Source organism: Gossypium arboreum, chromosome 5, assembly GCF_025698485.1.
Source record: "Gossypium arboreum isolate Shixiya-1 chromosome 5, ASM2569848v2, whole genome shotgun sequence".
Lineage (NCBI taxonomy): Eukaryota > Viridiplantae > Streptophyta > Magnoliopsida > Malvales > Malvaceae > Gossypium > Gossypium arboreum.
The window spans coordinates 5,216,841-5,234,491 of NC_069074.1; the positions used below are offsets into that span (position 1 = coordinate 5,216,841).

A 17,651-nucleotide genomic window follows, 5' to 3' on the forward strand; every position below is an offset into this window, starting at 1 on the left:
CTGAATATATTTATATTCAAGCTTATTAGAGCCAAGTCTATTTTTAAATTAAATATTTTTATCAAAATTTAGTAGTTGATACAGTTCAATTAAACAATTTAATCCTACAAATAGGATTTAAATTCTTCCCTGCCTTGTCTTTTTAATCCTTAATATTTACTATATTCTGTTAAATTCTACTTATAAAACCTATTTTTTACTAATAATAAATCAAATATTTATTTTCCTTTCATCAAAATCATAACTTAACCTTTAAACAAATTCAATTATTGGGAGGCAAGATAACCTAAAATAAGATAACCTTTACTCATTTCTTTATTATTATTTTGTAAACTCTTTAATAATTTGAAATCAGAGGTAAACAAACAGCCAAAATAAATAAACAAATAAAACCACACCAATGATGTGTCCACGCTTCGTTTTGACCAACTTCCAATCTAAATTATGCTATAAATTTTGTTAACCACCCGTTAATTGAAAATAAATAAACTTTTCAAAGTCTAAAAACTGAAATGATAAGAAATTTGAATTCTTTAATTAGGACCGGTCGGTGCTTTATTTTCTTATATGAAAATGAATTTAAAAAAAGCATAAAATTGTAGTTTATATGCTAATAATTAATTTTTTAACACTATAACTTTTTATATCCATAAATAACAAAAACGTCTTCAAACGGTCATTTTCAGAAAAAGAAAATACGAATACTCTAGTAATTATTATGTTCATATATTAATTCATATTAATTATTACACATTTATACAATATTCAAAAATACTTTTCGTTAGTTTGAAATTTAGATCAGACAACCAGGCAATAATCATCCTCAACATTTCCACCGCCCAAACTTTTTTTCTTTTTGTTCTGTAAAATTGATTTAAGCCACATTTAAATATTAAAACTTTGAGTCTAATTAAAAGTTGTCATGTCAATTTTAAAATTTGATCGAAGGTAATGTCAATAACATTTTCCAAAGGTAGCTTTATTTCTTATTTTTATTGAGTAATTAAAATTAAGGGTCAACACGTGAGTGCTATTGTTGCTGCCCACTTGGTTCAAGTCTCTGTTTATTATATATACCGTACGTGCATTTTTTTTTATTATAAATTTTTAGTTATTTCTTTTACAAAATTATTATCATTTCCGTTTCTAAATTGTTACAAAATATGTTGTGTTTTTTACTGTTTTACCTCTTCAAATTTACTATTTTACCTTTTAGAAAATCCTATAAACAGTTGGGGGTCATTCTCCTTATTAAACACATGACAATACATAAATCACTTTTTCTCAAAGCTTCTCTGTTCTCGTTTCTGAAATTTTTTTCTAGACACTTATTCCGATCAAGTTTTTAATCTTGTTTCTTGACTTATTTTCTCAGGTTCTTTTTCGAGAAAAGCAATACCAATCGAATTTCACTTTTTTTATTCAAATATACAAATATTAAAGTTTTATGTTAATTTTGGGGAGCGACATCTATTTTGCGATTACACCGATCAAGACGAATTTATTTCTAAGACAATAGTTCTTCCACGGCACAGTAATCATTTCATTTATTTATGCGTACAATTTATTATTTTCTATCACTACTAACAACAATTTATTTTACGGTAATATATTTTCAATGTAATGTACTCAAATTTGTTTTACTAAATTATTTATCTAATAAAAATATGAATTTTGGTTATAGAAAATTATAATTTGATAATTTAACTTAAATAGATTTTGACACAATTATATATTTATATCACGTTTATGTTATTTTTATGTTATGCCTTATATGGATTTTGTTATATTTATATCATGTTTATACTATATTCATTTATGTCTCAATTTATATGCAATTTTGTATAATTTATTGTAAGTTTTAATTTTAAAATCTTTGTTTTAGAATTGAGTTTTAACTCAATCGACATAGGTATTGTTGTTAGTGTAGGGGGCGTGACTTGAGTATATTGAAATACATTATCATTTTATTTAACAATTAGAGAGAAATTATAGATAATTCTAAACATTCTATATATATATATATATATATATATTAAAAAAACTTACAAATCGTTATGCTAGAAAATAAATAAATAAAAACTTTAATATAATATTTTGAAGTATAGCGAAGCATATCATTTATGTTGAAAACTCTAACTTTTCTTTTAAAAGTTTGTGTTTTTAATTTGATAATTCATGTATTTGATTGTGTTATAATTGTGTTTAAAATATTTTGTATTTATATATTTTTAAAATGTAACAACTTAATAAGCAAAAGGTTGATATTTATATAAATTTCAATATGCTAATATTCATGTTATATAAATCTTAAAACATTCGCGTTATCTTATAATCATGTGTGTCCAATATTATTAATTGTTATTCTTTTCTTCTGAGCTTTGTGCGATGAAAAAGAAAATAGAAAAGGTTAATGACAAATTCTTGTACTATAGGCTAAATGGCAATTTGGTATTTTCGCATTACAAGTACATTTAATGAAGCAAGTAAGCAAAACTACAAATGGTAATAAGTTTGAACGTTAAAAAGGTTAATTTATCATGTTCTGAAATAATTTGAATTTTTTAAAATTAAAAAATTTATTATATCAATTTTATTGTAAAAATTTAAAATTATTCATAACACACTTTCAAATTTTAAATAAAAGATAATATATCAAATTAGATTATATAAAGTTAGATAAGCTAAATTGTGAATTGTTAGATGGTTAAGAAATTTGAAAATAATATATCAAAGGCGTTAGTAAAAACTAAAACCATTGCAAACAAATCAATGGTTTATTAACCTAAAGCAACTGCAACAGTAAAATTAAAAGTTAGTCGACAACCAGACAGCAGATATTGTCGTATTTCTTACCATTTCCTTTGGCGTTGGTTGGCCTCGACGAAATAAAAGAAGTAAAAGAATTAATATATAAAGCAATAAAATTTAAAAAAATAAAATAAAATAAGAAGTAAATCCGAAGGAGGGCGGCCTTTTTCTTCTTCTTCTTTCCGCACTCTCTTTTTCAAAAAGTTGAACAACCAAACGCCACTGAAAAAAAATTCATTGCATATTCTCTTTCTCTCTTTATTTTTCTTTTCATCTTCTACTGTTTATTTTGAATTTTCTAACGTAATCCTTAAACTTCTCTTCCATCTCATTCTATCTGACCCTGCAATCTATTTCGGCTATTTAATTTCCTTTTGTTTTCACAAATTTTCTTGATCTGTAAGTTCCAATTCTTTTTCTTTTTCCTTTTTTTTTGTGTTGAATTAGGGGTTTTGAATTCAGATAACCAAATATTCTCTCTTTAAAAAAATCATTTCTTCATTTTCTCTCTTATTTGCACGTGTTTAAAGTGGTGTTCTGTTTTGGTTAGAGCTTGAAGATTTTCTTTTTTGTGATTTAAAACAAACAGTTATCTGTAATTTTATTTTTTCTTTCTCTTTTTCTGGTTTGCATTTGGCCATGATTTAACTGCCGCTGCTATTATTATACTAATTAAGTTGGTTAATACTACTCAACATTTTGTTTTAAGCTGCTTTTGGTCATAATTTTCCTTTCTCAATTACTTTGTAGTAATTTCAAATCCTTCTTCAGAAGCCAGAAATTTATTTATTTTTGATGATCTAACAGAGTTTCAGTTTGGAACAATGACGAGGGTAAGTCGTGAGTTTGGCAATACTATGCAAAAGGAAGCAGTTTCAGCTGTATCAGCTGATGTGATATTTGCTTCGAGTCGTTTTCCCAATTACAAAATTGGGGCAAATAATCAGATTGTGGATGCCAAAGAAGACCCTAAAGTTTTGACCATGAAGGAGGTCGTTGCACGTGAGACCGCCTTGTTACTGGAGCAGCAGAAACGCCTCTCTGTTCGTGACCTTGCTAGTAAATTCGAGAAGGGGTTAGCTGCTGCTGCTAAGTTGTCTGAAGAGGTCAACTTCATTTTATGTTCGTTTACTTATGCATTGTGGAATTATTTTAGATAAGACTGATATAGATATTTGATTAAATTGCCTAATATTAGATTGACTTATTTTATCATTATGAAGAGTTCTAGGAATTGTAGATAGGTTGGTGGGAACTTCGTATAAGTTATCTTAGTTTTGTAAATGAATGGCACTAAGATCAGTACAATAGTAAATTTTGTTTTATGGGTTGTTTATCGTTTTTTATGCATCTTGGAATGTCACTGGATTGAGGAAATGAGTCTTCTCTCTGAGTATAATAATTAAGTTGGTTAATACTAATCAACATTTTGTTTTAAGCTATTTTTGGTCATGATTTTCCTTTCTCAACTATATTGTAGTAATTTAAAATAGTCCATTCGAGTGAGTGATTCCTTTCTCACTTTCTGTTTTTTTCTGTTCGAAGTCTAGAAGCATTAAGACTGTTATTAATTCTTGACTACTATGGATTTTCATTTGAACAATTTTGTAAGCTATTTCTTTAATGGATTCAGGCTCGACTCAGAGAGGCAGCTTCATTGGAGAAACATGTCCTTTTGAAGAAGCTTAGAGATGCTCTGGAATCTTTGAAAGGGCGTGTAGCTGGAAGAAACAAGGACGATGTAGAGGAAGCAATTGCCATGGTTAGTCTTCTAGTTTGTTTTTCTACAATTGGATATATGAGTGATATGCCAGATGTATTTATCATAGTTTTGAAAGTTAAATGCTAGTATTTAAATTGCAGTGCTATGTTTTGTTTAATAAAACTTTGCTATCATCTTGATGCATAGAGAAATAATGTTAAGGGTGAAAGTTGTGAAGAAAAGAATATGGTGTAACTTTACAGTGCATCTGGATGGAGAATTTTAAAATTTTAAAGAAATTCGAATTTAAGGTATATTAAAACGTGTCATTTCAAAATGGTAGTTGTAATTGTTTTGTTTGGATAAATACTTTTAGAAGAAAATTTAAATTATTGGAATTTTATGAGATAACAAATAATTATAAAGAAGAATAATGGTATTAAAAATAAAAATAAAAATGCAATATGGGCATCATTATATTTGTAAAAGTATATTAGTGTTAAAACTTCCAATGTTTGAAATGTTCTCTTTTAATCCCTGGTTGTATCTTTCCCCCTTTGTGTGGTTCGCCTGAATATTGCAACATGTATTCTTGTTAATATATTTTGCTTGCTAACTTCAAATGAGGCGATAATGACCTTTAATTGTGGAATCCCAGGTGGAAGCTCTTGCAGTTCAGCTGACTCAAAGAGAAGGGGAGTTGCTTCAAGAGAAGACAGAAGTGAAGAAACTAGCAAATTTCCTTAAGCAGGTAATATAACCTATGAATATGATAAATCCTGGATGATGTGCCATCCCTCTTTTTGGATTTCATAATAAGTTAATTTTATTTATTTAGGATGCATATTTAGATAATGAATATATCTGGAAATGCTGAAGAAATTAAATGTATTATTTTTGTTACATATACATGCAGTGCTTCTTTAAGTGTTCTTTTTTTTTTTTTTATGAGAGATACTGTAATAGCTTTTATGCTATTTTGCTCCACATTTATACAGTCTAAATGTATCATCATGAGTAAGCAATGATTTGTAACAGTCTTTTCCTGAACTGAATGGTTAATAGGTATGACACCTTTTGGTTAGATATTTTAGTTTAGTGGAAGAATGACTTCTTTATTGAAGTGCTTGTTTTTTTGGCTGCGGCGATGTAGTTTAGGTTATGGTTCTCTAAAGTTCACTTACGTATATTTTGGGATTGGAGTGTGAGGATATCCTATTGAAATTTGAATTAAGAAAATAGTTTAGGAAATTTTGTGCTTGCTACTTCTAGTTAAACAGTGCTATTATCCTAGAGCACTTAATGCAGCTATTCTTTTTGAGACCTGCCTTAACTTTAATCTTTTTCCCTCATCTTTTTTGATTTGTTTAGTTGGTTTTGCCTTGTTATGATTGCTGTTGTTGAACAGTTACTGATTCAGTGGCAGTAGAAATGCTTAGTTTGATGCTTTCTGATTATACTGGTACACTTTTATTGTCCTTGCTCACTTCTAATAGAAAAAGGCTGTTTTCACAGTGTCTGTGAGTAGTCTAACTGGGTCAGGGTCCATAAATTATTTGCTTAATTCCTTTTTTTTTTTTCAACTTCAATGCATAGAACACAATAAATTTTCCTTTACTGCTTTACTTTTGCATGCTTGTGTCTCCATATAGGCTTCTGAAGATGCTAAGAAACTTGTTGACGAGGAAAGAGCTCATGCTCGAGCTGAAATTGAGAGTGCAAGAGCAGCAGTTCAGAGAGTGGAAGAGGCCGTTCAGGAGCAAGAACAAATATCTCGAGCTTCAGGCAAACAGGTTATCTTATTTTAAAAATGTTCTGTGTATTGACTTTTGAAGTTTGGTTATGGGAATATCCATTGTTAAAGCCTACCTGGTAAATGCATCAAGATTTTACTAATACTACTGCCCTCTTTCCACATTGTTGACTATGAAATATCTATTGCTTAGACATTTCTTAATTTTACTATCAATTAGTACTTATTTTATACTGTTTTCTTGTGAGCCTCTCATGTTCTCCATAGAAGTTTCTACTTTGTGCTTTCTTATTGTGGAAGTTCTTTCTATATTTTTGCATATTTTTTAAAACAGAGATTTTGCATGAATTTCAGGATCTGGAAGAGTTAATGAAGGAGGTGCAAGAGGCTAGACGGATCAAAATGCTGCACCAACCAAGCAAGGTTTATCTCAGATCTGTAACTGTTTTTTTTTCTTTTTTTCTTTACATCATAATTCGTAGGTATTTAAAACTTTCTTTTAAATTATTTAGGTCACCCACATCATAATTCTTAAATATTCAAAAGCGACAAAGAAGTTGTGCGGGACCATGTGCACTGTTTTTGCATATATATGTATGTATATTTTAAATATAATTGGCTGGTATAGGCTGAGGTAAGGTACCTATTATTTGAGGGTTTTTTTTTCTGTTGCTGTTGCTTTTCAATTGAAGAAATAAAAGAAAAGGACTTGTTTGGTAACTCCATTAAGAAAATAAATGAAGCAAGTATGGTTTTTAAAGATATATTACCAAATGGCAAGTCTTATACTCTTATTATTGCCACGGCCCCTTCTTCGCTTTTCAAACAGAATTTACAGGAAAAAGGGAAATGCACTTTCTAGTGATGAATACCTCTCTTCTTGAACATAAAAATCATTGTTAGAGCATGAATATCTGCTTAGACATTTATTCTGTGGCATTCCTCCACAGATAGGGTGAGGAAACAATGAAAATGAAGTGGGATGTATAGTGTTAAATGCTGGAATTTGACTTGGACGTGAATATTGGAGTTTGACTTATGGGGACAAAACAGATGCTGAGGGTAACCTTCAGGTCCATCTCGATTAGAAATTTTGTTAAAATGTTGCATTATTAAGTTCTCTGTCTGGTCTGTTTCATAGAACTCTGTAATTGAAAGATGGCTTGTCTTCAGTGGCAAAATGAATAAAGCTATGGATGGACTTGTTTAATGTTTGCACGAAAAGCTAATATTATATTAATATTTGTAGAAGCATCCTCTTATATGTATGCTTGGTGGCATGGCATATCAAATTGACAACATGATGCAAGATCTTATTTCAATTCATTTTAGTTGAAATAGTGGATGAGTTACTAACAGCAATTTGCAGGTTATGGATATGGAACATGAGCTTCATGCATTAAGGATTCAACTTGCAGAGAAGTCTAAGCATTCCTTACTACTTCAAAAAGAGGTTTGCCTTTTACCATTTAGTTCGGGATTTTCAATTGAACTCTTCTGATTCATTCATTTTCTAATTTCTTGTAGGCATTTGTGTGGAATAGTGGTTCATCTACTCCATTCTTTTTCTTTACTCGTTGACTTCTTTAACCTTCTGCTTTGCTTTACTGTTTTTGCAGCTAGCAAGAAGCAAGAGAATGGAGAAAACTATATCTCATATATATGAATTAGGCGGCACTGAAACTTTAGGTTCATATTTGCGGATTAAACCTTGCTCTGATATTGCTCCCGAACTTTCCGAATGCTCAATTCAGTGGTATCGTATTTCATCTGAAACTAGCAAAAAGGAGCTTATATTAGGTAATGATGGCAATCTTCTTTACTCTTTATGTTTACTGAACGGGTGGTGTTTAATGCAGGGAGACTGTTTTTCTAAATGAAAGAAACTAATGTCATAATGCATTTTATAGTGTCTTCATTTGCTTTCTTCTGTTAATTATTATCAGTAAATATGCCGATATCTTGTTGCTCGTCGTGCTGTATTTTGTCATCTCTTCAGCCAATCATTGTTTCAATACTTTCTATTCCTTATAGCTGAACACCATCGCGGCTGGAAATAAATTTTTGTGATTTATTTTATCAAGGTTGGAGGTAAATCATGAAAAGTAGTATTGCCCATGTGTGCTACTCTTTAATTCAATTGATTTGGGTACTGGTTTTCTATTTCTTGATGTATTTGTAGATCAATTTTGGTATTCATTCTTTCTAACTTCTAGAGTTTAGGTTAAGGACTGACATATAGAGAAATTGACTATAAAGTCATTATTTAGATAATCTCCTTTTTTTAAAAAAAATAAAAATAACCAGTTGACCTGCCGGGTTTTTTGTCCTGGTTATTTTTTATTATTGTTTTATGAATTCTTTTATTTAATTATTGTTGAAACGGTGGTCTAACTGGTTCAGTACTTACAATATTGATGTGGAAAGTGATTGGGGCAGGCTGTTTTTGCTTAAGAGTACTTTATCATATCAAATAATTCCTGTAAGCTACTTGGAAATCATGACATAAGAATTATTTAGATCAAGATGCTAATATCTGACTCTTGTGGGTAACAGAATGATCTTGTTCCTATTCAGATCTGATTTTGTTCATCTATCTTGGTTAATCCAGGTGCTAGCAAATCAGTTTATGCTCCAGAGCCTTTTGATGTTGGTCGAATCCTGCAGGTTGAGATTATTTATGATGGCCAGCTAATTGTATTGACAACTGCCGGTGCTATTGATCCAGGTTTGCTGTGTTTTTTATAGTGCCTACTTATAATTTTTATTTCTTATTATTTATTAAATTTTAAAACTTTTGTTTCCTTGTTTGTGAGAGCAGCTGCTGGTTTGGGAAACTATGTGGAGGCACTTGTGCGGAAACATGATATTGAATTCAATGTATGTGATCCTACTTAAAAATCCCCCCTTATATGGCTAAACTAGTACTTATTGGTTTTGGTACTTCAATTATGATTTCATCGACTCTTTCTATATTACTCATAGTTTTAGTTTTGCTAAAAAAATTTGTTTAGAGCAGATAGTAATAAGAGTTTCCACCTTGAACCGGCTTTTTACTTACCAAAAAAGAAAATACACTTTGAATTGACTTTTTATTCTATTTAAGGTGCAATGTGATTGATATCTTGTTAACCGTGGTTCCTAGGGAAATGATCTCTTCTCTGTTTAGTTCTTGTACCAGATACTGGATTGTTATATGAATAGGTCTAACATGCTGCTTCTGCTCATCAGAGCATTGAAGATCTATCCTTTCTAGAATTTTAAACCATTAACAATCCCTTAGAACTTAAAGCCTTAAAATTGTTAAAAAAAATGCTTAATTCAGTGTTCCTGCACCAAGCAGTACTTCCTGTACAGCAACCATCTTTGATGCTAGTGGCGGTTGCTTGGTTACCAATAAACCAGAATTCGCTTGTTGACCTCCACCCATCATTGACCCAATAGGCTCCACGATCTTTCTAGCACTCGTTCATCAGCGTCTTGCAACTTATTTTTCATCTCATCTGTTTTTCACTGGTTTGAGGTGCAGCTGGATGCATGAAAATGTGTTACTCGTATCTGCTGGGGAGAAAAAAAGACTATTTACTATTTTGTTTTTGCTTCTAATTTTATTTATTTATTTATTTATTTATTTTTCAGTCAAAATAAAATTTTATTAAACCCAAAGGGTGGAACTAACCAAAGGTTAAGAAACTGCAACATATATACATACTTAATCCACGTCTTAATACCTCTGTAAGGAACACCTAGACATAATAGAAAACAAAAGCAGTTTAGAAACCATAAAACAGATCAAAAAAAAAAAAAACAAAAGAAACCATAAAACAGCGGCCTAGAAACTCCTGCAAGAACCAAAACAAATACAAACAAAACCTCAGGACAAAGAACACCAAAATACAAACGAAATCCAACAATCAAAGTAGAAATTATAACTGCAGACCACTTACTGTAGCCCTAAACGAATGGATAATGAATATTTTTCGTATCTTTTGTAAAGATTTTGACCAATAATTTCTTTCTTTTGGCTTCTAATATCATATCATTACTGTTTCATTATTTTATAGGTAGTTGTTAGCCAAATGAATGGTGCAGATCATCCATCTGAATCTATTCATGTACTACATGTTGGAAAGATGAGGATGAAACTATGTAAAGGAAAGACGACAATTGTCAAAGAATATTATTCCAGCTCAATGCAGGTATATCAAGTCGTGTATTTCTCATCGATTAAAGATGTTTCAATATTTTGTCTATCACTAAAGGGAGTAAAAGAGAAATTATGTGGTTCGAGGATACTTTTGCTTAATTCCTTCACATTGTTCCTTTTCCGTTTCTTTTGGGTGTTATTATTCAGAAGAAATTATACATTACATAGAATGAGAAATACATGCAAACATATGATATGATCTATCTTTCCCATAGTTCTAAGAAACGTGCTAAACATTATACTTCTGATATTCGTATCCTATATGCATACTGTCTTTTTTTTTTTTGAAAAAAAAAAACTCTTTGTGCTGTTCTTTTAGCTGTGTGGAGTCAGAGGGGGCGGAAATGCAGCTGCCCAAGCATTGTTTTGGCAAGCAAAGAAAGGGTTTTCAGTTGTACTAGCATTCGAATCAGAGAGAGAAAGAAATGCAGCCATCATGCTTGCCAGGAGATTCGCTTTCGACTGTAATGTAAGTGGCAAATTCAGTCTGTTCAATTTCTTTCACTGTGAGAATGGTTTTTTTTATTATTATTTTTATATTTATATTTTTGAAAATGCCAGATAATGCTAGCCGGACCAGATGGTGGATCTTCTATAGGAACCAAATAGATCTCCTTAAAATCATGGTTTGCTAATTGTAATTATGTTATCATTGTATCATAAAGTTTGTAATATTAGGAAATGACATGGTTTGATTCTGAGTTAGGTTTTCCACCATTCTTGATTCCCCCATTTTCCTTTAATTTCCTGTGGAATCAACACCAAGGCATTGTTTTTTGTTTGCCTTTTGTATTAATGTAACAATTTCAGACTTCACATTTGGAGGGTTTCTGGAGATATCTATATCTCTATACAGATATATATGTTTATATTTGTTGAATTAGTCATGTGTGAAATGTATGACTCCAATTCCATATTTTAAATGAAAAAGGGATGTTTAGCAGGTTTTTGAATAGATGTTTTGCCTGCATTTCTGGACTAAACTCAATCCAACCCTATGTATTTTCATTGACTATGTATAGCTATAGAAGCCCGATTATGGTTTAATTTCTTGTTTTTGTATTCTAATTTTACATTAGTAAGGTTAATAATTATAATGAGGAAAAAATTATTGTTAGAAACCGTATGGAATGGAACTTACAATATAAAATTAATAAAACATTGATACATTATTTTATATATTTAAATATTTTTGTTTAATATATAAATAAAAATTAAAATGCATGAAAATGTAGAAAACCTTTATATCAAAATAATAAATAATTAAAAAGAAATATATATAGTTGAAATTTGATAATAATATTATTATTATATAATAAATTAACAAAATTATTTTAAAATTTTAAATTAAAAATGTAAAATATGAATATGTAATACAAAAGGAAAGCGTAGTGCATGGGCATATATGGTAGCCACATACAAATAAACTGTTTTCGCTCCCAGTAAAAGAAAAAATTCCAGTGCATTGAGAAGTGGACATATAATCCATATGGATGATTGTAAGTACGATTGTGCAGTAAACATGAAAATGTTTACAAAGTACGGTGCTGAAGATCCTTCCAAATTCAAATGCATAATATGTATAATAAATAAGATTACTTGTTTATATAGAGGATGGTAGCTCACTTGCCCAAGTCGACCAAAAACAAAAAATGCTGAAAGCATTTGGTACGTCATTTGCTCAGTTATCTGTAAGAGGTATGGGAATTGGTGGAACAATTAATGAATCCAGCTATCTTCCTTCAACTCATTGGTGCAACACATTTTTTTTCTGAAGATAACACTACAATTGTTACAATTTTATATATTGTTAAATCAGCTTTGAAAACATTGCTTTTTGGTCTTGCTTACCTAAAGAGACGAATTATGCGTAGGTTATCATTTTGGAAGTGTCCAAACCTTGATTAAATAAACCTAACGATGGTGATTCACAAAAAAGAAAAAAAAAAAAGCTAACGAAGGAATTTTTGTAATTTTTTCTGTTATTATATGCTACGTTTTTAATTATGATTCCTGAAAAATTGTAATTTTAAAGTTTGAGGTTTGTCGATCATTTTTATCAGGCAATTTAGATATGACTGTTGGTGTTGTTGGGACAAATTTTTAAAATGGATTACATGTTAAGGGTCAACTATATTGGTATGAATATATAGTATGATCATACATATCTTTGATCATTAATTACCAATTAGGAGATAACATGTATCACTTGAGTATAATAGGTCGTCTAAATCTATATACACATAACATTATGTATATTCTATATGTGATCTCTTGATTTTTTAAGCATGGTAATGTGTTTTAATTTTTTAAGGATGGTAGTGATTTAAAATATCTCCTTTTTTTATGAATTAAAATATCTAATTTCAATATTTTTTATTTGACTTTTTTTCCACAATAACTTAGGTAAACAAAATAATGTATTACATTAAAATCTCTTAATATCTATTGAGGAATTGACTTTTACGAAAAAATCTTTGAATTACCATTTGTAAAGCAATCAACCAAACCAAAATATTGTCCTTAGAAAAGATTTTGTGTCACATACTTTGCTAAGAACTAGAGTATCATGAATGGCTATCTTGAAAACCTAATTCATAGAACCAAAAGCCTCTCAACAATAATATATATATATATATATAACTTCTCGAACCATTTTCTTTAAAGCTTTTATTATTTTATTCTTTTTAAGATTGTAATTTTTACCATAATAGTTCTCATTAATGTAAAAAAATACCATTTTCTTTTTATTGCACTTTTTCTAATTCATTCTTTTCCTAAATTAACCCTAAGTTCCTGTTTTTTTTCTAGAATATTTGCCGGGGTTGAAGATGAAATATGACAATATATGAATAACTTGATATCTATATATATAATCAGCAAGAAACCAGGGACATATTTCTGAGTTTTTAGCTATTTAGAATGAAGGAAATAAATAAAGCGTAGTAAATAGGGATTGTTAGAAGAAATAAATAGTGAAGTGAAGAGTTGTATTCAGTCATTAAAGAAGAATGGAACAAGCCATGCCTGCCTTTGCCTTTGTCTTATGTATTTATTTATTTTTTGACCCTCTTCCAACCCATCGTAATTGCCGTTAATCCTTCTGTCTCTACTCTGCTAGCACTCAAATTATAAAATATCTTTGTCTTTTTATTATATGCAACCAATAGTTTAACTTGAAAGTCTGCTTTAGATACGGTTAAAAATTGAATTACTGTGAGAATTAGGTTTTTTTTTTTTTACTAATTGATTAATGCATAATCTGGTTGCTTATTTTAAAAAGTAACTTTTAATGAAAGAGATCCGCAATAAAGTAAAAAAATTGTAAACACTGATATTTAAGTTTCAACTTAAATTTAAATTTAAATAATTGTATGAATTAATTAAAAAATTAATTTGTAACTTACTTTTGAGATAAGATATTAATTTTATTTGTCATAATAATTTTTAAAAATATTCAAGTTTTAAGTGAAATAAGGTTTTAATTCAATGGATACTAGATGATTAGGTTTAACTTGATTAGTATTGGTATTAGTGTTAGTGTAAGAGGACATGAGTTCGCATGCACTAAAAAACATTGTATCGAAAAGAATAAATATAATTAAATGAGACGGATATTATAATTGAAATGGATGAATTTATATATTTATTTTTAAATTTAAAGATTTAAGGTTACGAATAAGAGTAAAAAAAAAAAACATTCTTACATACAAATCTCGTATAAATGATTAAACGGGATTAGGAGAAATAGAGGGAATGCGAGATATAAAATGAAGTGAAGGGAGGGCAGAAAATCCAAGGTAGGGGACCTGCAAAACCCAAGAACGCTTTGGCTTTTATGTATGGAATTAACTATTTGTTACAAATAGTCTTTGTATTGACCGATAAAAAAAAGAAGTGAAGTTTGTTGCCGCTTTTGCTCCTTCCTTAACCTCCTCCTTTACCCCATAATAAACTCCAGGGACTTTGTTTTTGCCTTTGCCTTTGCTTCCTTTTTCCTCAGTTTTCTTCTTTAAATTCCCTTAATTTCTCAGCTTCCATGGAAATACAAGAGAGAAGAACATCAGAGGTAGCTCTTTCTTTTTCTCGTAATTCAAGTGCAGGTGAGTATCTCCTATTTTCATCGATAACTAAGATGATTACTTTTTTATTTGTTTTCCATGTGGATTGGTTGGTGAATCTGCCTGGCTCCCTGAATGCCATCTAAGAAGCTTTGTCAAGCACGGTTGGCTGCCTTCTTACATGGCATGAGGGGAGTCATGCAGGTTTAACTGTTTCATATCTTCATAAGGATATGGATGAATTCATAGATTTTTGATGTCTGAAATTTGTGGGGTTTGATCTACATCGGCACAACATAATTGTTAATCTTAATGTTAGTTAGCTGTATTTAGATAATTAAAGTGAAAGTGCGGGTATGTATTATTTAGTAGCTGAGTTGATAGACAAACTACTGATGATTAGACAAGAAAAAGAGATGATGATGATATTATATAAAATCTAGCAATAAAGTGAGCCATCTCCTCCAATCTTTATTATTAATAAATTCTAATGTTTGGCTGCTTCTTCAACTTATTCAAAAAGCGAGTGGTTAGTGCTAATATTTTACTGCACACGTGGCTGTCATGGAAAGGAATTCACACTGTGCAGGGCATTATAACACTCAAGTAGGCCCTTCTTTTTACAATTAATTTTAGGACCCAAGGTGTATAAGCTATTAATATATTATTAATTAAATTTTTTTTATTGGCGATATTTAAAGTTGAGTAACTAAATATTTTTTTAAAGATTTTGATTCTCTCATTTATGACATTTAAAGTTATTTCATAAAAAAAATTAAACTAAAGAAGAGGAAAGGAAATTTACGCTTCCGGTTGGTGTTAAAGGTGAGAACGAGAAAGACATATAACAACGATTTTAACAGTTCAATAACTTAAATAAAATCTTTCAATTAATTTAATAATCAATTTATAAATTTTAAAATTGAATAATTAAATTAGTATTAATAATTAAATCACCTTAAATGGAGTCTACCCTTAATTTTAAGGTTTCAATTTTACTATTAAAACAAAATCTGTAATGTTATTATATTTATAAAAATCAGTTTTATATTATATATGCCCTAGAATCAATCTTTGCACGTTTTCGCCGGTATCATTTAGGTTACATTTTATTGTTTTTATTTTCATAAGAAAAGAAAAAGTATACCTAAATAAGCTGTTAATGTTTACCTAAACCCTTTTAACTTTTATTTTACACGTAAATAAATACCTTTACCAAAATAAACCCTTAACCTAAATCATTAAAATAGGGATTTGCTTAAAACAAATCAAAATATAAGAAGTTAAATATTGAGGAAAAAAGTAAAAGAAGTTAAAAGTTGAAAAACCCATTTTAATGATTTAAACCAATTATTACACTTTGAATACCATTCAAACAAAAGTTAAATTTAATTAGTTGTTTGATTTTATAGCTTCCAACTACCCATGTTTACAGTCAAACAAAAGCAATCTTTAGATAAATTGAATTTCGGGAAAGTTTTGAAATTCTAAATAATTAAAAGATAGGATCATCAGTATGTGTATTTAATTTTACGTTTTAGAAATTAGAGAGCAAAACCATGTCTATTGATAATAAGGTTTTGCGTGGATGAGATGTGGTAGATATACGTAAATATTATTTTCTGTTATAATGAATAATGAAATTATTATTTTCTGTGTTTCCTGGCTTTTCGTTTGCTTGTATTTTCTAGTTTCAATCTTTTCTTTCTATTTTATTATAAATAAATGAAAACTTTGATATTGAACAGTCTATCTATTGTTGTGGTCCAACCCTTTTAACATTGAATAAGATTATGATGAAGCAATATTTCCTTTTGTTTGTTGCTATATACCTTATGGTTTTACGGTTTTAAAGTTTGAGCCTGAAGATAAAAAGAAAATTTAAATTTAAAAAAAAAAAGAGTAAAGAAATGAATATTTGTGATTTTGTCACTATTGTAGTGAAAAGTCAAAAGACAAGATGGAAAGGCAAGTCCAGGAAAGAGTTGCCAAACCTGACTCGGCATGAGAGTGACTCAACCCTGAAATCAAAACCCATCCATACCCGAATTATTATGGTTTTAATTTAGATCAGGTTATACTTACTATATGAATGACAGAAAATATTCAGTGATAAAGAATTTGTACACGTGTTAATCATTGGATATATATTTTTTTAATAATCTTTTACAGAGTTTTGATCGTATTTGTTTTTTTGACATAATATTTAAAATTACTCATAGTCCATCTTTAATTTATAAATAGGAGAATAATACATTTCAACGCATTCAAACTCACATTCTCCTATATTGATAACAATACTCACTTCAATTGATAGTCATTGAATATGTTTAAATATTATATAAAATAAGACATAACAAAATCTCATCCTAATAATCTTAATTCATTTTAAAAATCTATACATTAAACTTTTTTTAACTAAATTGATTCTGTAACACGGTTGATTTAAAAATTATATGATACTTATAGATTAACATCATTCATGTAATAATAATTAATACAATACAATTCCCCAATTGATTTCTTTAAGTGCTTGTCTTTATTTTGTTATTTTTTAAAAAGTAATCATTTTATATTTTATTAATTTTTTTATTTATGTCTGAAATTATCAAAATAGAGATGAAAAATTTTACGTGTTGACTAAAATTCACCGGAGAAAAGGGAAAAAAATCAGCATCTTATCATTTCGACATATCAACTTGTATCATTCAATATCAATGATATTATTTCCTAAAATAAAATGAATCCTATCATGTGAATATCGATGCTAAATTTCATGAAAATAAAAATGAATTGTATCACTAATATCATATCCACAAAAGAACATCTTGCTATTTGGACGACCAGTTCTGGTGGAAGAAGATAAGGTTGATAAGCACTCTAATTATTATAAAATTATGCTTTTAAAAATATTTTTAAATATATATTGGGTGAAATTTGACATTTGATGGTTATCAGTCACCAGTTTAGTTTTCTTTTCTTTTTTTGAAATAATAAATAAAAATAAAACATGTAAAGTAAATTAAACTATGGGTGAGCAATGGAAAGATGCTTGAAAATGTAAAAGCCTATGAAATCACATCCGGTCCAAGAAAGATCAATCGGCTTAGAAAGGGA

At 29.2% G+C, this 17,651-nt stretch overlaps 1 protein-coding gene and 1 long non-coding RNA gene across 2 annotated transcripts; both read left to right on the forward strand.

Moving 5' to 3' along the window:
• Positions 1-2,929: 2,929 nt before the first annotated feature.
• On the forward strand, positions 2,930-11,428 carry LOC108489935 (stomatal closure-related actin-binding protein 1-like). The gene is made up of 13 exons (XM_017794691.2): positions 2,930-3,210; positions 3,619-3,917; positions 4,445-4,573; positions 5,172-5,264; positions 6,166-6,306; positions 6,621-6,689; positions 7,636-7,719; positions 7,886-8,066; positions 8,878-8,994; positions 9,088-9,146; positions 10,331-10,465; positions 10,793-10,942; positions 11,035-11,428. The coding sequence occupies exons 2-13, from the start codon at positions 3,636-3,638 to the stop codon at positions 11,080-11,082; spliced, it is 1,488 nt and encodes a 495-aa protein (XP_017650180.1). The 5' UTR covers positions 2,930-3,210; positions 3,619-3,635; the 3' UTR covers positions 11,083-11,428.
• A 2,679-nt stretch (positions 11,429-14,107) lies between these two features.
• On the forward strand, positions 14,108-16,719 carry LOC128292917 (uncharacterized). The gene is made up of 2 exons (XR_008282907.1): positions 14,108-14,576; positions 16,476-16,719. It is a non-coding gene; the product is annotated as an uncharacterized LOC128292917 (long non-coding RNA).
• The last annotated feature ends 932 nt before the right edge of the window (positions 16,720-17,651 follow it).

Bases quoted from the DNA above. Each gene is read 5' to 3' on its own strand.
- LOC108489935 (XM_017794691.2), top strand. From the start codon at position 3,636: ATGACGAGGGTAAGTCGTGAGTTTGGCAATACTATGCAAAAGGAAGCA. The intron at 3,918-4,444 runs GTCAACTTCATT...TAATGGATTCAG, and splicing joins CTGCTAAGTTGTCTGAAGAG to GCTCGACTCAGAGAGGCAGC. The intron at 6,690-7,635 runs GTTTATCTCAGA...AGCAATTTGCAG, and splicing joins TGCTGCACCAACCAAGCAAG to GTTATGGATATGGAACATGA.